A 22,430-nucleotide genomic window follows, 5' to 3' on the forward strand; every position below is an offset into this window, starting at 1 on the left:
GGCCGGCTCTCGGGTGCTGCCTGCGGCGCCGCCGCTGCCCTGGGCGCCGGGACGCGGCGGGTCCCTCCCCCGGAGCCGCCCAGGCACCTCCCTCGGGCCGCCGCGGTGAGTCACGACGGAGGAGGCGGAGGAGGCGGCTCCGCTCGGCTCCGCTCCGCTGCTCTCGCCCGCCCGTGCCGAGCGCGCCCCGCCGCCGCCCGAGCCGCCGGAGCGCCGGGGCCGCGGGCCCCGCACCAGGTGAGCGCGGTGCCCTTTGTGCGCGGCCGCGAACAAAGGCGCTGGCCCGGGCCGGCTCCGCTCCGCTCCGCTGCGGGCCGGCTCCGCTCCGCCGGCCGGGCCTCCCCGCTCCCCGCTCCGCTGGCAGGCCCTGGCCCCGCGGCACAGGTACGGGAGGTGCCCTTCTCATTTCTGCCATCACCCCCTGCGTCACCGGGCGCCCGTTCCGGGGTCCCGCCCCGGGCATGGCTGCGCTGCGGTGGCAGCCGGAGCGGTGCCCGGAGCTGCCCGGGGAGTACCGGGGGCACGGACGGCAGGTGCCACCCAGCGCCGGGCAGCCCCTGCGCCCGCCGTGCTCTCGGCATCCCGGCCCTCGCTGCACAAACGCCTCTCGGACAGTGGTTACCGAAGGGCTTCCCTCGGGGTAATCCTGCCTCGGCTAAAAACTGGGTTTGCGCAGCCTCTGAGGCAGCACTCGGTAACTTTCAGTGTACATGGGCGGTGTTTGTTGGCACACGTTAGTTTTTTACCTGTTGGGAAGATACGTGAGAGAGGGACAGCATCATCATCCGGATCAGAATGTATCAGAGATGAGACGTGATCCTCGTTTCTGCTCAGCATCCAGATGTGCTCCATCAGGGCATGTTTGCCTCACAGACTCGGGTTTGCTTTCTCTTCAAGAAGAGAATATTTTGCTCTGTTGTATATCATCTTTTATTTGTCCATTCCTCATCTTGGCATGTTGAACAGGATGAGCTTTGATGCTCTGTGAGATGAGCATGAGACATTCTGCAGATGTGGGGATTTAAAAAAAGAATCAAAACACCATTGGAGGCAAGTTAGGTGTGCTGGTTCACAGTCCCGGTCTAAGCTGGCTCCAGTATGGTGAGAGGCATGATTAGAGAGTATTTAAGAACGTATTTTTAAATACATTTACAAAATCCTACTATATTTTTTTTTTTTTTGGCTGCTGAACGTACAGACTTTCAGTTTCTTTTGGCCTTGCTTAGTTTTGGAGCTCATGTGTGATGTGAAATAGCCTGCTGAAGGAGAACCTCTATGTAAATGGTGAAAAAATGAGGCTAAACATGTACTTCAGTGGGGTTTATTCTGAAAGTACAGGTATTCAAGGTGAGAGAGCATACAGAAAATACAAGCTGGTTTTCTTACCAAGCTACAAGCCACTTTTGCCTTACAAACAGATTAATTTGGAAAATGGTGACAGGTGTACTTTAGATGCATTTCTGTTGCTTCACTTTGCCCTTAGCTGAAAGAGCATCATCAGTTATTGCATCTTTGGCATCGTGGGAGAAACTGGCAGCTCCCTCAGTGTAATTTAGAGTTGTTGGGGATCTGTGTGCTGTCTTAGTTGATGTGGTACATAGAAATAATAAATCTCTGAAGAAGGACTGAACAAATGCAGGAGCAAAGGCCATTTATGAAAAGCTTAATTGGTAATGGGTTGGACCCAAATCTGCTTTAAAGCAATTTTCTCTTTTAGTTCATTGTATGCCTTGCAACAAGTTATGGAAAAGTTACACAGGGCAGAGAGTGCTTTCAGGATTCCTCTTGAGGTGCAGTACAATGAAATCTTGAGCAGGGCAAGCATCCCTGGGCTGGCAGGGGTCCCTGTGCCAGTCCCTGTGCCATCAGCAGGGCTGTGGCTCACAGTGAGCAGGAGCCCCTGGCCCTGTCTGAACAAATCAGTTATTGCTCCTGTCACTGACAGAACATCCTGTGCAGTGTTTGGGAAAGCCAGTTCTGAATCCCAGGTTTATGGAAATCTGTAGCTGTGTCTCCTGCTCCCCTCCATCCTTTCCCCCTTCCAGGGTTTGAGAGTGCTTCACTTTGCAGGAGGAGGGAGATGTTTCCAAAACAATTTGTGTTGTTTTCTAAACAAAACCAGAAGTGAACGGAAACAAAACCTAGATTTTGTAACTGCTAACAATGACTGTGATACATATCTGCTGCCAAAAATTAAAAATCATCCTGCAGTTGCATATGGGCAAACAGAGCTAACACCTAAAAGTGCCTGATGTGGTTGTTCAAGGTTGATGCTTTGCCTGGGAAACAGCTTGTCAGAATTAGATCTATTTATATGTGTTTAATAGAAGATTTTCCTCTCCAAAATATTTGTCATCTGTAACCAACACAAACATTTATGTTTTTTACCAAGTATTTCAGTTCCTAAGTTGGTTGTTGACTACAAAGCACCCTCCTGAGCATCTGACCTAGTTTGAAGCATCAAACATCCACCCAAGTGCTGTGCACAGAAAGGCAATAGGCTTTGGGGGGCTGCTGTTGGAGATGCTGGGAGAAACTTCCAGGAGAATTTTTTCCAAAACAAAAGGATTTGGTATCAGAAATATTCCTATACATGCACAGGCAAAACTGTGCAGGCTGTGATCAGATTGGGTTTCCTGCTGAAATGCAGCAAGGACAGAGGCAGCTGCTACAGCTGCACCACACCATGGGGTGTGTAGTGCAGAAGTGATTGGGAAAATTGCAGTCCTGCCAAATGTGCCAAATGTTTATGTTCTGGGCTAAAGCTATTGTGTGACCAGTCCCAGTTTTGATGGTGATGTGCACCAAAGATATAAATTATTGGAATGAAAACATTGTCACCTATTCCACATCCAGTGTTGGTAATTCAATGGTCTTACTTCTACGTATGAGGGAGAAATTATAAGTAAATGGGTTTGAAATGTGCTGAAAACTTTTTACCAAGTAACTTCATTTGGGAAAAAAACCCCAAACCACTTTGTTCAGTGTTGTATCTCTGAGAATGAAGAACTCTTACAGCTCTTTTTCCCTTTGAAGAGCTGTGCCCTGTCCATGAGCTTCCATTGCCACGAGAGTGCAGATGGAGCACAGGGAGCAGAACTAGAGGTGAGAAGAAATCAAGGATCAGCAAATTACCAAAACCCATTAGTTAGTACTAGAATGAGGAGAACACTCTCCTGACTCTCAGATTTATTTTCAGCCTTAGTGTTGAGGAAGCATTATATAACAAATACTCGAAAAAGTGAGGAAAGCTCATTCTTGTTTCTGCTCACTGCTGGTGATCTGACAGAACCCTGCAGAGCTCCTGTAGGGTTTAAATGTCAGTCTGAATTCAGAAAGTGGAGTCATACTTCTTGCTTTTCAGTAAATACATCCAAGGTTTTACAAGTAGCAAATCTGCCAAGCCTATTTCTGTTTTCAAAAATAATATAGATATAATTAGTCATGATATTTAAAAACAAACAAGACAGCCTAAAAATCTCAAAAAAACCCTCTAATAATTTCAACTTCTTGCATTATTGGAATTCCTGTGACTAAATGAGCTACTGATTGGGGAACAGAGGTGGAGTCAGTAAATTTGTACAACCATTCCACTTGTCTCAGGACATTCTGTTTTATTCTATGCAAATACCCAGACCAGGAATTTATTTGATTTTTCACAAAGTCCATTTTCTCTGTGTTATAAGGGCAGCTAAAAAATATGGAAACAACTTAGGTAATCAACTCTGTTTATGACCATGACCAAGCTCAGAAACCTTCTGACTCAGTTTATCCTTCCATAAAATTAGTTGACTACTTCACATGAAGGTGGAGATGTTTAATTAAAGTGTAATTGTTTTGCCTCTGAACTCATCCAGGTCCTGATTCAATGCACAGTGAAGTCAGTGAGGAGCTTTTAATTAATTTCCTTGAGCTTTAAATAAGTACACATGGATGTGCACCCTTAAAGGAAATGTGACCTAAATTTTTACAGCAGAATTGCTGTAAAGGAGGAATATAAATCCTGAAACAACTTCAGGTAAACTACTGAAGGAAGGCTTTTTGTAAAACTGAGGAGGGGGTAGTGCAGCTGCAGGGATCTCTGGTGCCTGTTGCCATTTTAATGTAATTTTAATGGAGTTTCCTAACTTTGAGTGTGTTGGATCTTATGTGGGAAACTGGAAATTTCTTTGTGCCTTGGCAGCTTGCTCAGTTGGTCGGGGGAGGCAATATCAGACTTCAAGATAAACACAGTTAACTGAATGTTTATGCAAAACCAATCAGCAATAACACTTACAATATAATTAACTTCAAGAGTTGATGCCAAATTGAGAAAAATAGGAGCATTCACGTCTTCTTAGCTGCCCTTTTTCAGGAATGTCTGTAGATGCCAAATAATACTCATAGGTTTATGTGGAATTCGTGAAAGGTTTTGCTTAACTTCAGAGGTCAGAAACATCAGGGTTTGCTAAACAGAACTTTTATTGCTGAGGTCTTGGTCAGCAGCTACAATGAACTTGGTAAAATAAGCCTTTCACAGTTCACATCGAACTGCAACCATTCTGTTTCACTGTCCAGATTCTTAGTTCAGTAAGTTTTACAAAACACATTTTAATCTTTAAATGAAGTACTGTGTGTGAAGCAGCACGTGTGAGGCACTGCAGTTTGGCCCTTTATTTTCCATGGGTTCATTTCATTGCTCTTGGTAGCTGCAGTTTCAGATGTAATTGCTGTCAGCTCCTGCCTTTTGTTGAGCAGCTAACCATAACAGAGGTATACCTAACTGTGCTTGTGGTTTGGCAGAAATCTGCCTGCTTTTCCAGTCATTCTCTTGGCCCATTCTGCCTTAAATTGGTGGTGGCTGGGTGCAGTCCTGCTCCTGGGGTCTTGCAGTGCTTTTAACTTGTGTCAGGATCAGCCACTCTCGAGCTCTGTTGTGAATGCTCTCTGGGCTAACTCCTGTTGTTGCTATCATTATGTATTGCAGTTTGATTAATCTAAATTAGTGTTTTTGCATGTGGTTGCCTTTGACACGTGTGTTGTGTCCTTCCCCTGTGCTCAGGAATTGCTGAGTCCCAGAGCCGATGGGGGCTCACTGAAGGGCCCCAGGCCCTGCAGTCCCTGGGTTTGTTCAGTGCTGAGGGGACTCTGCAGCTCTCACACCACTCACCTCCTGCAGCTTTGTGCCACAGCTCGTGGAGTTAAGGTAGCATTCAGAATGGTGGCTAGGCAGGAAGGAAATTGCATCCATTTTCCTGAGAAATACGAAGTCTCTTGAAGGCAAGGTTTCCTTCCTTGCAAGCCCACTTGGCCAAAACATAGGGAAAGGAACATGTTCATGGTAAAATTGGTGTGCAATCAGGGATTTGTTTTCAACTCTCTTAAAACTGACAAGGACTTTTTTCCTTCCTCCCTCCTCTGTCCATCAGGTATCTTTGCAGCACAGCCTTGTTTGGTGACCTAAGGAAGGAACAAAAATCCTCCTCTTGTGCTTTTTGTTTCTAGTAAGTCCTTCAGAGAAGAGAGAAGCTGGCATACTTGGCATACTCTACTGAGACCAGCCTATGGAACACTGTCCAGGAAAAGCCTTGTGCATTATTGTTTGATGAAGGTCTTAGGAGCAAAAGTCCCAAATTCTCCAGGAGCTCTGCTGCTGCTCAGGGGGCACTGAGGAGGCAGAGTTTGTGTTCTGCTTGGTACCACAGACATGATGGAGGCTTGTGGCCTTATTAGACAAAGAGCCATTAATTCTTAGTTCAACTCACAGCAAGAGCTATTAATAATAGATCTCTTTAAATGGTTTTGAAAATTAAACCTTGATTCAGACCTGAAACCTCTTCTTTGCTCTTTTTCATTATTCAGAGCATCCATGGGGAAAGCAGCACAGAATTTTGGTTTTTTTTTCCTAAAGAGGCAAGATAACTGGGAGACATAAGGGGCCGTGTTTGTCACCTTTTACAGCAGATTTTATTGATGTATGAGGCCAGAACACTGTTTAATTTTGCTGTCCAATGGTTTCGCAATTTTGGTAGTAAAGAACTATTAATCTGAGAGTGTCTGGTCCTAACAATGTACTCTGATACACTATTGCAAAATACTAAAATGCTAACTAGTCACCAACCTAATAACAGCTCACGTTTTAATTGCTTTTAAAAAATCTTGTTGGCCATAATCTTTCTACAATAACAGATTTATAGGCATTTGCAGTGTGAAATGGCTGTGACCTGGCAATAATGATGGTCAGATGTCAGTAAAAATTACAGGGCACCACATTGAGGGCTCTCACTAATACCTGGCTGTCTGTAGATCCTGTTTAGATAAGTACCAGAGAAATGCCTATAAATACATATATAAAAAATATGTAAATATATGTACACACACAGGGGAGAGAGCCTTTCTGTGCCACCACGTGTGCTCTCTGCCATTTCAGGTTAAATGCACCCAGCACTGTGTGTGTGGGGTGGGAGAAGTTGGTCACTCCAGAAGTGGCACTGAAATCTTCTCCAGAAATTTTCTGTTCCTGAAATAAAATATTTACAGATAAATCCATACAAATTTTGGCTCTGATGTTCTATTTTAATGATGGATGCTGAACACTTTTTAGCAGTAATTCTTCAGTGGGATACCTGGTAATTAAATCATTGGCTATCTGTCATTAGTGCCTAATTTCCTGCCTAGAAGATTTGTAGCTTTGTTTTAAATAGGAGAAGAGCCCATGGTTGGGACAGGAGCAGCACTGTCCTTGCAGCTGTTGGGGACGATTGTGAGTAAAATATTGGAATTGTCTCTTGGACTGGGGTGCAATTTGTGTATAAACTGCTCTTTATAAAGTGCTGTCACTTTTTTAAGAATTTTTGACACATTCATCTTTGAAGTGTGAATACCTTTGTGAAATGAAAGGCTTTCTTTCAGGTTTTGTTGCTGTTACTACGTTTAATTTCAGAGGCTTCAAGTTGACTGACGTGAACTACCTAAAACCCTGTGCTGCCTCTTTTAACTGTGTGAGATGTGAGAGTGTCTTGTCCTTGAGACAAGGGGGGGAAATTGTCTGGTTTGTGTGTGCCTGAAGGTCAGGAGGCAAATTTTAATTTCATTAAAGTGGTGATTATGATAGTAGGATTTTTAAAATTTATTTTCTAAGTCAGCTTGAGCACTGATGTAAGAACTGTTTTGGTATATTGGGAAGCTCTGTGGAATGCACTTCACTGGTACTTTTGAAGCCCATTTTGAAGCTCTGAGAGGTGTTCCAGCACTGGGGAGAAAACCCCCTGCTTGTGTTCATAAATGTTTCATGAATAAATGGCCGTGTTTGGGGCTGTTTCCTGTCCTCCTTCAAGGAGGAGGACTGTAGTGTCTCGTTAAAAATTTAAATCTAACATTTAAGAGATGCGAACCTACCACATCTGGGAGTTCCAGCAGTAAATTGACCTAAATCTGACACTGGGTTCAGATTCTGAAGTCAGCTAAAAGGTAGCACTGAACATAGAAAGGAAGACAAAAAAACCCCTATTAAATATTTCAGTTCATACTGTTCACCTATAAATAGGTAGCTGTTATGAATTCTTCATTGTATCCCTCTGGAGATGGGAATTAATCCAGTCTCCAGCTGCCTGTGACTGAAGGTCATGAGTCAGAGTGAATTAGAGGAAAATTTGTAGCAGGGTTTTTGCAGACTCTGGCTCCTGACTTCAGGTTTCAGGCTCCAGCTTGGAAGGTTCTTTGGGCTCTTAACTGTTCTCTGAAAAAATGTCATTTGAAAATTAACAAGGCTTAAATTAGGGGCAGCATCCCCTTGCACTTCCAAGCTTCCCATGCTGAAGCCCTGCAGTGCTTGGTGGTGGCACTGTGGAGGGGATGGCTCAACCTTGATAATGATATCAGAGAGTCAGAGGGACCCTTCCTGCTGCTCTGAACTCCACCTGTGTGGAGCAAAGGGAACCTGCAGGGCTCGGGTTTATTCACCATAGCTCCTCAGCTGAGCTTTATAATCCTTTCCCATTAATTGAGGGTTTTCACTGCCTTCAACAGAACCAGTCAGATTCAACAAAAAAATAAATTGTAGCTGAACTAACTCCTGTTGGGTTTCCTTTGGCTATAACTGGAAATGCTGCAAGATGTTAAAGAGGTAGTCAGCTGTGACTTAGGCTTTAAAGAACTTGCCAGATGGCTGCTCTAAGTACCCTAAATTATTAAGGCTGAATATGTAAAATACTACATTTTCCAACAGCTTACTGCCTTTTTATTTTTGTCCCCCTTAATTTAGGCTGTGCAGATTCCTCAGTTGCACTTTGTGTTTTCCCATTCCAGTAAAATGTGGTCATTAGGAATTTCAGCATTACAGAGGACTACAGCTTGTGTTGTTTTCTCATTGCATTAAATAAGCACGGCTTTAAAACTGAATGGGATGCTTAAGTAACTTCCTTTATGCAAAATTTATAAAGATGCATTTTTTTTTAGCATGTCTATTTTTCTGTTGAGATGTGAAATTTTTGTTTGTTTATTTTAAAAGGTGACAGGAGTGGAGTCAGAAGAATTTGGGAGTTCCTAATTATCAACTTACCTGTGACATTGTCCAGCAGAAAGTCCCTTCCAGGGTTTGAATTCATACCAGTGTAGGTGGAAGTGAAGGAAATGCAGTTACAAATCTGTAATTTTCAGTTGCTGTGTGTTGGAATCTTCTTCTGAGGGCGTTCAGTCAAAACAGTTCTTGCTGGTGAGGCTTGAGTTTCCTGAGGAGCTGTTTCCATCTGTTGGTAAAACAGACAAGTTAAACTGAGTACAGATTTCTCCTGTCTGCATTTTTTTGAAGTGAAACCCCAATAGCTGATGTTCTAGACCTAGCTAGGAAAGAAGAATAAAAGGGAAGACTAACTGCAGTTACAGTATTTTTTTATTATGTACTGTTGCATCTGGGGTCAGTGATTGAAGAGAAAGCCACTGTGGTCTTTTAATTCATTTTGGGAAGAAATATATTTTGTTTTCATTAGAGAGTTTTCAGAACAAGGAGCAATGAGGAGAGGTGAGGAAATTGGAAGTGGGAAAATTGGCAGCACTTAGCTGTTACATTACTTGGGTAACATCCTTGCAAAGCAGCCCAGCTGTTTTTAGGTGTAAAGTCCCTCCTCCACCTGCCCATTCCAAACCCGTGTCTGCTTTCCTCTGCTCTCTGACTTCCTGCCCTGCCAGACCTGCAGCTGCAATCCACAGGGTTGAGTGGGAAGCCTCTGCCTGTGCTTGGTGTGCCAGGGGTGCCCAGCCTCTGCCCAGCCCAGGAGGGGCTTTGGGGGACACAGATGGGCATGTCAGGCGTTCCTGGCTCTGCCCATCCAGGGGTGCCCAGCCTCTGCCCAGTCCAGGAGGGGCTTTGGGGGACACAGATGGGCATGTCAGGCGTTCCTGGCTCTGCCCATCCAGGGGTGCCAGGGGTGCCCAGCCTCTGCCCAGCCCAGGAGGGGCTTTGGGGGACACAGATGGGCATGTCAGGCGTTCCTGGCTCTGCCCATCCAGGGGTGCCAGGGGTGCCCAGCCTCTGCCCAGCCCAGGAGGGGCTTTGGAGGGACACAGGTGGGCATGCCCAGCGTTCCTGGCTCTGCCCGTCCACATGGAGGGCCTGGCTGGGCTGGGGGAATGCCTGGGATCCTCACCCAGCCCTCTGCAGGCAGTGGGGAGGGAAGGGCTGGCCTGCAGGACACATTTCTGTCCTGCTGGGCAAGGGGAGGGGTGTTCTCAGACTCACATTATTCCTTGGCAAAGCTGGGCTGGCAGGGTTGGCTCTAATATATAGATCTTTGTTGTTTATTATTCTGTCATGTGAATCATCTTGAAAGTAATGAGAACTAAATTTCATTGCCTGTGCCTGGCAAACAAGGGAGAATTAGGTGACCCAATTATGTCCATTTGCAGTGTGTTGGATGCAGCAGGACAGGCTTGAAGCATTTATTCTTTTAACAGAGTTTAGTGAAGAATTCAGTCATTCCTGACTGACACTGCAGCTCTTGAAATGCAGGGGTCACTTTTTTTTGTGAGAAAGGAATGGAAAAGTGGCCCTGGGGAGTAGATCCACATTCTGCTGCCAGAGGTGAGCACAGGCAGCCCAAACTTCCCTGTTGGCTCTGCACATGTGCCTCACCCTCACCTGGAGAGACCAGCTCCAGATCTGATATATAAAGTGCATTCTCAAAGGTCTCACCAGCCTTTGGCCTCTCTTCCTGCAGTGCCAGGCACACAATTCCCAGAGATTCAGCTGAGATCCCATTGCTTCTATCAGCTGGGTTTTGTGCTGAAAGCTGCCTAAAGAATGCAAAGCTTGAATGCAATTCATTCTCAAGTGATTGGGAATGCCATTGGCATGGCCAGGGTGGAAATCTTGCAGCTGAAGAATGGCTTGATTGTAAAAAACTTTACACATAAAAAGGTTCTTATGTTTAACAGCTCCAGACAATTGTGCAGTTTTTTGAATTTTGAATCTAAAGCAGGCTGGGAGTGAAGGTGTATTGAATTAAGGATCTTTCTGGGCTTCAGCTGAGTATGTTCTGTAATTCTTTGCTCATTTGTTTTCACAGGGCAGTTTCCTCATACATTTTTCCCAGCTCCAGTCACTGGTCAGGACAGCACACGTGGATTATCTGATCTCCTGTGGTTTTTAGAAGCAGGTATGTGTTTTGTTGGTTGGGGATGGGACCACTCATGAGTGACCACTCATCCATGAGCCAGAGAGACTTGTGGGGGCAGGGAAATGCTGCTTAAGGAGCATTTCATAATGTGTAGCATATTAATGCATCTTTCTGGAGAGAACTAAGCTGATAAGTGTTTTGAAAAGATTTTTCAGTCCTTCATTTGCAAATGTGGATCATGCTGTCATCTGGGCATGGACCAGCTTTCTATGTGGGTTTGGAAATTTTCTCATGTAGCATATGCTGGGTAATGTTGTCATCCTAAACTGTGTCTTCTGAAAGCTTTATGTAACAAGAAAACAGAGATATGTTCCCATTTCTCATGCTGGGGTCTGAGTGCTGTTTTAAGACCTTTGTCTTTCCACTTCAGTGTCATTGAGTAGGAAGAGCTGTGCTGGCAAGGTGTTGTGTGGTGTGGGGAGAGCAAAGTGCTTAGTTTTCCTCTCTGTGCATATTTTTGAGCCATATTGGGTGCTTTTTTCCCCCCATGCTGCTTCCTAATTGTGTGAAGCATTCACTGAATGGGCAGGCTTTAGGATTTTATCCTTCCTGTTCAATAGGTGGCTTTGTGACAAGCCCATCTTGGCTGAAGGTTACTTCAGAAGAGCCAGGCTTGGATAGGAATTCCCATCACCCCTTTTTAAAGCTGGAAAATTAATAAACAACTGGAAGATAGTTCTGGTGGAAAACAATGAATAGTGACCAAACCAGGTCTGGTAATGCCTGATGTGCAGAGCAGTGCTGAAGTGGGGTCCTCCTCGTTTGCATGGGGGCAGCTGTGGCATTTTCTTGGTGCTTGTGGATGGTGCCACCTACTGATATCCCATCCATTCTGTTTCATTTTTAAACAACAGATGTCTTACTGCATTTCAGTTTTTCTTGTGATTTTTCTTTCCTAGGTTGATTGGTTACTAGTACAGCAGCTTCCCTTTTCAAGTACAATGTTTTTTTGAAAAGTATTTACAATATTAAGAACCAGTCCCAACCTTTCAGACTGGTTGGATATCTTGATCAATGTTTATTCTTTTATCAGTCTCTGGATGTGTGTAACTTAATGTCTCTTGCCCACTATCTTATTTTGTTCATTGCCTTACTATTGGCATCACTTGTTAGCACTCAGTAAATTGCACTGTGGAGAATAAACCCAGTAGCATAATCCAATTTACTTACTTGAGTTGACACTGGGCAAAATGATGGGTTTGTTTAATTCCCCCTTCAGAGAGCAGTTTGCTGGCTGTATAAAAAGCCCCAGCAGTCACCACCTTGTACATGTACAGGCTGCAGGTTTCCAGGCAGAGCCATCTCCAGCAAATCAGCTCCGTGCAGCTCTTCCCACTGAGACGTGTCCAGGGAGGGCTGGTGATGGATCTTTCTCACTTGTTCCTGCTGTTATCTCCGTGCTCAGTGGTGTGGGTGGCAAAGCCTGTCCCAGCAGCTGCTGCTCAGGTTTGCATTACTTCTGACTCACTCAGGAGGGCCTCTGTGTAATTTTAAACGGTTTCCACGCCCAGATTACTTTCCCTTAAAAGTAATAATGGAAATGAAGTGAGAGGAGAGGTTGGTAATGACTGCAGGAGAACATTACTGGGAAAACTGTTTGAACCTGCTGGGATCAGCCTTCCCTATGCAGGCCTTGTGTCGTGTGTTCCCTTCATTACTGGGGGTCAGGAAATCACATTTATAGGCTGGAGCAGGACCAGACCCAGTTCTGGGAGTGAAAAGTTGGGGTTTTTTTGTCATAGTAAACACCCTGTTGTGGAACTTAAATAATTACCAGATACTCATATAATAATCATCCTTTGTGCTATAGAATTTGGATAGCACCGTCTGTTTATTCCAGAACATAATTGTTTTTATTAAAATAAGAAGCAAAAACTCAGCTTTTAAATAATACTATTTCCCTGCTCCTCTTAGTTCTGCTTTCTCTCCAAAACCATTTCATAAATTTTAGTAATTTTTACAGTAACGCAGTGGCCTTTTTCTATGATATATAAAGGAAAAAAGAAAAAGAGGAGGAAGACTTAAGTGTTTAGATTTCACACAGCTTTTGTTTAGCCATTGTGGGCTTGATGGCTGTGCATTCTGCATCCTGTTTTCATTCTGCTTGTGCTTATTTATGGAAAAAACCCCAAACCACGGACTGCTCTGTCAGGGTGGTTCTTTCATCTAGTTCTTACAATTCCTTTTCTGCTCAAGCAGTAACATAACCACAGATAATGAGCTGTGGGGATGTGAGCATGAGCCTCTGTGAATGTTTCAGTTGGATGTGTAAGGCCCAGTTTAGCTGCTGACATTTTTAAGGGTTTCTCTGGGGAAGGATGTGATTCCTTGCTCCCCCAGGATATTCCACTGGTGGAAAACAGGTATTTTGGAAATTGAACTTTTCCTCTATTTCCTGTTAGACCCCATTGCCTATTCTAGTTTTCTGATTTTGTATCTGCAGGAGATCCAGGAGCTGGCAGGAGGGGAATGAACCGTGAGGGCGTCCCCGGGAAGAGTCCGGAGGAGATGTACATTCAGCAGAAAGTGAGAGTGCTGCTCATGCTCAGGAAGATGGGATCAAACGTAAGATCCTCCTCACAGGGTTTTCAGACCACTTTGGACTAACTGGGGCAGTGCTTGTTGAGATGGGCAGGTGATGGTCTGCTTTTAATGCTGAATTGTTCGAGCCATCCTGAATTTAACTGTTATCATTTAAACACAATTGATTTTTGCTTAAATATTATAAGGCTTGTGATGCCTGGAATTACCATATGTAGATAAATGATTTTAAGTTCTTCATTACTGGAGAAGGAGCCAGTGAAGCAGCTGTTTTAAGGCAGCACTGAACCTGCCCACGGGTTCACGATGTCCATCAGGCTGCTGTGCACAAGTGAGGGGTGGTGCAGGTGGCGAGGAGCAGAGCACAGGTGCTGTCTGTGGTCTCTGTCCCTGCTGGGGTGGGTTGTGCTGTGCTGGGGGCTCGGGTGTCACCTGTGTCCCCTCCGTGCCCGCAGCTGACGGCCAGCGAGGAGGAGTTCCTGCGCACGTACGCGGGGGTGGTGAACAGCCAGCTGAGCCAGCTGCCCCAGCACTCCATCGACCAGGGTGAGTGCCCCCAGTGCTGCCCAGTGCCCCTGTGCTCCCCCAGTGTCCCCCAGCTGCCCCAGCACTCCATCGACCAGGGTGAGTGCCCCCAGTGCTGCCCAGTGCCCCCAGTGCTGCCCAGTGCCCCCAGTGCTGCCCTGTGCCCCTGTGCTGCTCAGTGCCCCCAGTGCTGCCCTGTGCCCCCCAGTGTCCCCCAGCTGAGCCAGCTGCCCCAGCACTCCATCGACCAGGGTGAGTGCTGCCCTGTGCCCCCTGTGCCCTCCCTCTGCCCTGGAGCTGCTTCCCCTGGGCAGCAGCCTCAGCAAACCCCCCCTGCAGCCTCCCGGACTTCCAGCATCGTTTGCCACCTGCTGAAACCCATCCTGCAGGCTGGGATGTGCTGGCTGTGTTAATCCTGTGCAGAAGTGTTGGTAAACAGTCGTGTGGAGCTGCTCTGGGTTCACTCATCTCTTCTGGGCCTGAGTGTTTGTCACTGGGTTGCTCTCCCTGCCCTGCACAGCCCTCGTGCCAGGTCACGTTCGTAAGGTGCAGTTTGGAATGGAAGGAGCGTTGTAAGACTCGTGCCAGAAAGATCTGAGCAGAAATTTAGTGTAGATCTGAGACATCCAGAAATCCATTACAAACACAACCTGCACAAACTTGCTGCTGTGCTCATTCCTTGCATAGCTGGGGGCTGGTGGAGGTGGATATGCTTGAGGAATTCTGAGCCAAAATACACAACTTTTCTGCCAGTCTAAAGTGAGAATTTTCTTGTTTCTTGTCAAAAACTGAGGTAGACACGTTCAGGTAAGAGAGACTTAGCTGCAGTTGGCATTTTCAGCATTATCCTTCAAAGCTACAATTTTCCCAGTGAAATCAAAGCTGAATTACCTGCACTTTGGCAAAGAAAAGGTGATAAAAGCAGAAGCCCAGCCAGGGGACACAGATACTTCCTACAGTGGTGCTGAAGCTGTAGTGTGCTCCACAGACAGAAGCAACAATAATTTATTGCTCAGGACTTTGATTTGCTTAGAAACCTCTCCAGTTTCTCACAGTCAGTAATGATAATGCTCCTTGCTTGCTGCTGCCTGTGCCCTCTGCCATATCCTGGGTCAGAGAAACAGGAAGGGCTGGGTATGGAATTCCTGGGAGCTGGAATACCACGGCATGGGTGTGGGATGTGCCACCCTAAGGGAGGAGATCCCATCTCCACTAGATGGCATTGCCTGGTGCTGGAACAGCCCTGCAAGTCCACACACTCCCCGTTCTGTTGCTCCAAGATTGCTTAAAGGAATTTTCTTCCCTGCTTTTGTGTTTTCATTAAATCTCCTCTGGAGGATTTCTTTTTTCCTTTGTGCAGCTTGTCTTACACAACAACAAAAAGAGGTGTTATTTAGGGAGTAACTTACACCAACTTAGCACTTCAGTGGATTTCAGAGCCTTTTGTTCCAGAGCAGGACAGGTTGCTCTGAGCCTGACGTGTCCCTGATGTATCTTTAGAGCCATTTTCCTCCAGCAGGCACAAAAGACACAAAGGTAACTTCACCTCCCCATTTTGTCCCAAAAACCAGAATGACATCATCATTGGCCTGAGCACTCTGAGAGCTTTGTCATGGACCTGCAGCTTTCTGTGTGTCCCTTCAAGGGCTGCAGCCTGGCTCCACTTCCAGGAGCTTGTTTTGGTTTGTGGGCTCTCCTTGGTAAGAGTGCAGAGGATGGATGGGGTAGAGTTCTGAGCTTGTCCCTGCTGTGCTGTCCCTCTGGTGTCCCTGCTGTGGTTCCTGGGCAGGCTCTGTGGCTCTGTCTGAGCCCCTTTGGTTGCCCACAGGGACCCTCTGTGTCCATGGGTCAGGATGTGGCAGTGCACCAAGGAAGGAGTTTTTGCTATCCCTGCTGAATTGTGCCATAAACCCTCCATGAGCCACTGCTAAGGCCAAAATCTCTGACATTTAAAGCTCCTCCTTGAGACTCTGTTTGCTGTCTAAGGATCAAGAAGCATCTTGGAATATCTCTGTAATTTTAAATCAAGCTTGAAGGCTGACTCCCCTTCAGTTTATCCTTATTTTTATTGGAAGAGGAGATATGGTAATTGAGTCTAATATTAATTTCATTTTATTTTTCAATCATTCACCTATACTAAAGTTCAAAATCCAGGGTGTTTTTCTTTACTCTGGGAGCTCTTTAGCTGACATCTGTGGAGTGTTTGTTGTTTGTTTTTATGGCTCCAAGAATAACTGAGGAACCCTGAGGCATCTCAGTTCAACCAGGGTGTGTGCTGGAGAGGGGATGTAATCCTGAGCTGTTTTGGGATGTTCACACACTGGTGTTGCCTGCATTGCAGCAAGAGCTAACACAGCTCACACTTGATGAAATTCAGGCTTTCTCACATATTTTTGAGTGCAAGCAAAATGCTTCTCAGGCGGTTCTGTGCGCAGAAGCATCTCCTGCATCAGCCCCATGTTCCCTGTTGCCCAGCTCCCTGCATTTCCAAGGCTGGGCTGGCTCTGGGCTGGCTGCAGGCTCTGCTCTGGCAATGGCAGCAGTGCAGGGAGGAAGCCGGGATGGGAATTGTGCTGAGACCTTGGTGGCTGCAGCTCTGGTGTTCCTATAGCAACAGGAGTGTGGTGCTGTTCTGGAGAAGCTGCTCCCGTGGGGAGGGCAGGGCTGCGGTGCAGACACTGCCTGCCTGGGTGAGGCTGTTCCCCGGTTTGGGGCACCAGAACCCCCCAGGCTGCTTGTGGGGCTCAGGAGAGCCTGCCCATGGCCTGGCAGGTGCTGCTGGAGAATGGAGACCCAGCTCTGCTCAGTGCCCTTTCACTCTGTTGAGCACAAGGCTTGTTTCAGTGTGCTGCTGCTCTCAGCAGTGCATGGGGTGTTTTTAGAATGCCAGCCTGGGATGCTAATGCTGGGAATTCCAGGGAAGAGTTAATGTTTAGAAGATTGTTGCTGGAAGGTGGTTGAAGAAATGTATGTATGCAAAGATCTTGTGTGAAGTGAAGAATTTCTTTTTTTTAATTTTGGCAGCCTTTAGAAATTCCCAACAGGCTAAACCTTCTGATCTCTAAATGCTTTTGGGGTTTAATTAATTCTGCAGGTGACTACAAGCAAATCAGGTGTATGAATCTATTTCTCATTCGCAGAGCACTTGGGAACAGCAGCTGTTGGAGGTGTCAGCATCTCCTCTGGTGTTGAGGTGGTGAGGTTTCAATGCAGCCTTACCCTGCTGGGTTCATGCCCTGTGCCAGGTCCTGGCTCTGGCATCAGCCCCCCGGGGAAGCTTTCTGCCATGGGGGTGGGCAGGGAGCAGGGGCACACTGAGCTCAGGCTGCAGTGCCCTGCAGTAAAGGCATTTGACCTTCAGCTCATCCTGGCTCGCTAAGACTGAGGAACAAGAGGTGTAAAATAACTCTAAATTCAGCAATTCAACCAGCTGCAACTGGAACATAATCTCAGTGGGATTTTTTGGAAGTTAGTGGGGTAAGATTGTCACTATTATTTTCTAAGACAGGACATAAGCCCACCTGTTAATTATTGTTAATTTGTAGGAAGAACAAGGGTGAGAAAGCGTGAGGCAGACACAGAGAGAGAAGTATCTGAATGTCTAAAGGTTTGTGGCAATTAATACTTTGCTCATAAAAGATAAGGAGTATTTCACTGGGAAGGTTGTGAGTCTCTGTTTCAGGGCAGAAATGTGTGCTCAGAAAAGGGACAGCTGCGTGTGCAGATGCAGGTCAGGTAAAAGTGTGCCTTTGTCATTGTTCTGTGCATTAATTGCTGGAAGTGCAGAGCTCAGTGAAGGATGTGCTCCAAGCAGACGTGGTTCACATCCCATTGTCTCAGTCACAGCCTCTTGGCCATGTGCAGCTTAACTTCATAACCTGTGCTCTGCTTTTTACATTACTTTACTTGATTATTCGGAAAACATCCGTTGTGGGAGCCAAGTGGGGCTGCAGGAGCAGCTCAGGTTGGTGGGTCCCTGCTTTCCCTGAGACACAGAAGGTCCAGCTCTGTTCTCTGGCAGTGTTTGTGTCTGTGCACGGGCACTGGAGAGCTGCTTCAGGAGCAGCCTCATTAGCTTGGTTTCCTTTGGCTCTGGATGGTTTGGGTTATAGGGCAGGGCTGGAACAAAACCTGCTTTTATGCTGGGAAACATGGATGAGCTTTTTCTGGACAAATGTCACCCAGGTTCTCTTGCTGGAGACACCTCCAGACACAGCCAGGTGCCCTCAGTGGCCTCTGAGAGGTTCCTGCTGGGGCAGGCAGGAGCACAGAGCTCTGGGGTTATCTGGGATGCAGCCTCCTTTCCTGCCTGGGATGGCAAGGAAACCTGCAGGAATTCTGTTCCATTGAGACCCTGGGACAGGGAGAGCCCAGGAGAACATCAGGTCTGTGAAGGAGTGGAGCTGATGCTGTGCTGGGTGAGGCTCTGTGCTTGCCAGGTGTTTCCAGCTGCTCCTGCCCCTTCAATTGCTGCTGGAGGTGCTGCTGCAGCTGCCCTGGCCTCCTCCTGCTGCAGCCCCCCAGCATCCAAGGCTTTGTCACCATCCTTGCAAGTGAAATCCTTGTTTTTCTTCAGGGGCTGGTAGTTCTTGCGTGTTTTAAAACCAACAAGGCAGCTTGTTAATTCTGAGCTGGATCCTGGTGCTATATATCATTTATGTTTTGATCAAGGAAGAAACAGTTTGTGCAGGAGATGAAAAGGGAGATGACTGCAGGGCTTCTGAATGCTGGCAAGAGGGTGCATCAGAGCAGTTTTTGATGTAGTTTTATATAAGATAAGGGCCCTACATATGAAAAACAAACTACTACTGCTTGGTCCTTAATATTTCTTCCTTCAAGTACATATAACAAATAAATTGTGAAGTGTATAAAAGTAAGTGCAGTTGCATTTCAGGGGCATTGATTTAGCTTTTAAGGACATTAGCAAGAGGAATTTAAATTTACCATTTTGGCCACTTTTCCTGCTATATTGCAACTGAAGAGCAGATTAGATAACTGAGAAATGGAATTCATATAATGAGATCAGATGAGACATTTTTATTAGTTCTCTTTACCTTGTGTGCAGGTGTATGGGCAGAAGTTGCTTGGGGCACAAAACCGAGATTTGCTTGTTGATATGCTTCAGGTGAAAGACTGGAGGAATTTTGCGTGCTGGTGCTCCATCTGAGTTGAATTTGAGCTTTGTAAAGCCCTGGAAGAGGATTCTGTGGAGCTGAGCAGTTACCTGCTGGGACAGGCAGTGGTGGTGGTTTGGCATTCCCTGGTTTGTCATTTCCTTTCCTGTTGGTTGTGTGGATGTTTAGAATGACACTTAGGGTACTGCTCTTTAAAGGAAGTAATTATGGCACAGATTTCCTGTATCCATTGTTGTTGCAGGTGCTGAGGATGTTGTGATGGCATTTTCCAGGTCAGAGACAGAAGACAGAAGACAGTAACTACAGGACACCTGAACAACACAGAACTGGAGAGGACAGTGAGATTCCTGAAGATAGAGGAGGATGGCTGAGCATTAATAAGTTCCTCTGCCCACCCTAATTGTTCCTTGGTATTCCTTCTCCTTTGTAATGTTGTTTCCCTTTGCCCAACCCTCAGAATGCATCTCACAGCCATCTGTTCCTGTCAGATTTTGCAACTCAGCTGGGCTGTGTTCGTTAAGGACAAACCCAAAGGTGTGCTTTTGGTTGGCTCAAAGGGACAGGCTGTGGTTGGATAAAGGAAGGCAATTTTTCAAACTTGACCAATGGAAACCTTTTATCTCACGTTTTATTTTATATTTTAAACAAAGTCTCTTGACATTCTACTTCTAAAGAAGCTTTTCATGCTGTGGTGCTTATTTAGGTCAAAGTTGTGAATTTGAAGAGGGTTTGATTTGGCTGCATAGAACTGGAAGCAACTTGTGATTGGGTGACAATGCAAAAGCTTTCCCTTCAGTTGGCTTGCAGGTATTTTGCTGACTCCAACGTTTTCATTGCAGGAAGCTGATGTTTTGGTGCATTGGTTATTTCTTTATACTTATTGACTTGGGGGGAAAAGACAAATGTGCTTTGCAATATTTATTACCTCTACACACATATAAACGCTTGCTTTTGGGGGGTTGTTTTGGTTTTTTGATTGGCTTTGAAGTCATGGTTTGATTTCCTTTTGGCTGCAGTGTTTCTGATGCAATCAGTTTTTCCATACTCAGCTGCTCCATGGCCTGGAGCTCTTTTGGGAGCATGTGTCAAAGCAGATTTGGCTCAGGAAGTCCACCTGGCCAGGCTGGAGGCCGAGGATGCCCAGCCCCGGTGGGCACGGGGGCTGTGCCCCAGCCCTGGCACTCCTGCCTGCCCAGGGCTTCTCTCTGCTTCCCTGGAGATGTTCTGCAGGAGTTGCAAGAATGAGATCTGAGGCTGTGACTTGAATTTGCCAAATTTGTACACATAGAGAATATGTGAACTGGTTTAAAATACTGCAGAGTTCCACCTTAACCCTTTAACTGCTGCACAAGAGTAGCTCTCACGTTAGGAACAATTAATGATCATTAACTTAAATCCAGCTTGCACTGGGCTTTAATAGACTGAAGTTTCTAGTCACTTGAAAAGTTGTACATGGCTTCCCTCCTCGCAGCTGTTTGGTGAGAGGGGAATTCTCTGGATGCCAGGAGAGCAGCAGGCTTCTGGGGCACTGCTCAGGAGGCAGCAGTGCTGCTTCAGGCTGTCTGAGGATACAGGGACACTCTCAGCTTCACTCTCTGCAGCTGCAGGGCCTTAGAGCACACACAGACCTTGACAGGCTGGAAAAGCTGCAGTGCAATTCCTGAGGTGCACTGACTGTTCAGGAATCTGCACAGAGTCTCCAGCACTGCTGCCTAAAACCAAGCACTTCATTCTCTCTCATGTGTGCAGGTGGTTTTTACAAAACTTCTGGATTTTGCTGTGGGTTGCACTGACTTCAAGATGTTTCAGAATCTATTAAACCTGAACTCAATTTACCTGTTTCTGGTTCTTTTCCTATGGTTGTTAATTATTTACAGTGACAATTCTAGAATCTAACTGTGACAACATGACCATTTTCATGGCCAGAAATTCTGCTGACAGGATGCTGTTGTGGTCTCAAAATGGGGGAAAAGCTGGAGAGAAACCATGGACTGTCTGCAAAAGGAAGAACAGACTTGTGAGCACAAGGAAGAAATTATCTTGAGCAAATAAATACTGTGTAATGAGAGCAACTGTACATCTATTTATGAAAATGCTCCTTTTGATTCAGTTGCAGCTTTGTAAAGTTCTATGTGAAAGTAAATCTTTTACCCCTTTTTGTTGGGGCCAGATAAGAAATTTCTTTATTAAAATAAACCAGGAATGAGCCCAAAGGATTCTCTAGATTTTGACTTGGTTGCCTGAGAAGCATTTGATGTGAATTTGGTGCAGAGGGGGGAGCTCTCAGTGTTAACTGGGGGGCTCCTGTGACTCTGGCTGCTCTGGGCTGGCACTGACACTGATCCTCCCTGGCCATCCAGGGCACTCCTCAGCAGCTAAGGCTTTTCAGTAAGCAAAGTGGTTTGAGCTTTTGTGTGGTTTGATCTTCTCACTGAAAATGTAACTCTTGGGCAGGGGGGAAAATGCAGTTTTTAATATCTACTCGTGTTTCATATTGATTTATTACACTGCTCAGCTGCCAAATGAAAAACACCTGGCTTCACCTTTGAGGAAGAGACAGGGCATCAGCATGGGGGACTTGTTTATTGTTTGTACAGATTTCTCTAGCTTTGCTGTTGTGCTTTTGCCTTCTCAAGTAAACCATTACCAATGAAACCAGGAAATCAAATGTTCAGAGGCCAGAGTTGAGCACAGATCTAATTTGAAATATGTTTGTAACTAGAAAAGGCTTTGTAGTCCAATTATCCACCATATAGTGCTTAAGGCATTCAGAAAGGGAGTGGAAAAGCTTTGGAGGCATCTTCCAAGAAAAGCACACACTCTTTGGGTGGTCTTTTGGGGAGAAATGTTCCTTTAGAGATTCCAAATGTGCTGTTGTACTTTCACTGCCAGGCTGCTCATCTGCCTCTCACAACACACTGTGTTTTGCAGAGCTTGAGGAGAAGATTCAGAGCTGAGTCCCACCCTCCTCCCTGCCCAGGTGGGCAGCAGGTGCTGCAGTTGTTGGGAGCTCATTGTGTCTGGCATGGCCTGTTGTGAATGAAAATGGGGCTCCACCATTCTCACAGGCCTTGAGTCTGATTCTCCCAGGTCCTAAAATAAACCCTGGAGTAGCAGAACCTGGAGCTGGAGGCACAGCAACACTTTGGAAGGAGATACTGCCTGAAAGAAGCTTGGATCACTAAATAAATTTAAAAGTCTTTTGAGATTTTTTCTTCCTACCTAAGGTAAGCAGTTACTAGCAGTTGTATCCTCCATGGCCTGTGTGAGAGTTTCTAATGCTTGACCATTACATCTGTTTCAGTTCCATAAAGTCAGTTTTCTAATTCACCAGCAGCCTCATTAGTTCTGTTAAAGGCTGAAGATTTAATGGCCCATGAAGTAGAGAGACCCATCACCTATAGCAGAGATTGTCTAAATGAGACATGGGCATCATATGTGGGATAAATTCCTGTGGCTATTGAGAATCCCTTACAAGAATAGAACAGTGCCATGCCTGAGGTTACCAGTGTTCTGCACTGCAAAAGGGAAAAATAAAGGCTAGAAGTTAAAAGCTTTGAATTAAATGTATAAAATA

At 45.8% G+C, this 22,430-nt stretch overlaps 1 protein-coding gene across 1 annotated transcript; it reads left to right on the plus strand.

The window, feature by feature from the left end:
* The first annotated feature begins 162 nt into the window (after nt 1-162).
* On the plus strand, nt 163-21,066 carry CTNNBIP1 (catenin beta interacting protein 1). The gene is made up of 5 exons (XM_058039580.1): nt 163-237; nt 10,542-10,631; nt 13,096-13,217; nt 13,649-13,739; nt 19,095-21,066. Exons 3-5 carry the CDS (start codon nt 13,122-13,124, stop codon nt 19,151-19,153), a joined length of 246 nt encoding a protein of 81 aa, XP_057895563.1. The 5' UTR covers nt 163-237; nt 10,542-10,631; nt 13,096-13,121; the 3' UTR covers nt 19,154-21,066.
* Nucleotides 21,067-22,430: the final 1,364 nt, after the last annotated feature.

This window comes from Melospiza georgiana, chromosome 22, assembly GCF_028018845.1.
Source record: "Melospiza georgiana isolate bMelGeo1 chromosome 22, bMelGeo1.pri, whole genome shotgun sequence".
Taxonomy (NCBI): domain Eukaryota; kingdom Metazoa; phylum Chordata; class Aves; order Passeriformes; family Passerellidae; genus Melospiza; species Melospiza georgiana.

What these genes read in the sequence shown, in the direction of transcription:
- CTNNBIP1 (XM_058039580.1), top strand. Translation starts at nt 13,122, where the DNA reads ATGAACCGTGAGGGCGTCCCCGGGAAGAGTCCGGAGGAGATGTACATT. An exon ending in TCAGGAAGATGGGATCAAAC is followed by an intron (nt 13,218 to 13,648) that starts GTAAGATCCTCC and finishes CCGTGCCCGCAG; the next exon opens with CTGACGGCCAGCGAGGAGGA. An exon ending in CCAGCACTCCATCGACCAGG is followed by an intron (nt 13,740 to 19,094) that starts GTGAGTGCCCCC and finishes TTGTTGTTGCAG; the next exon opens with GTGCTGAGGATGTTGTGATG.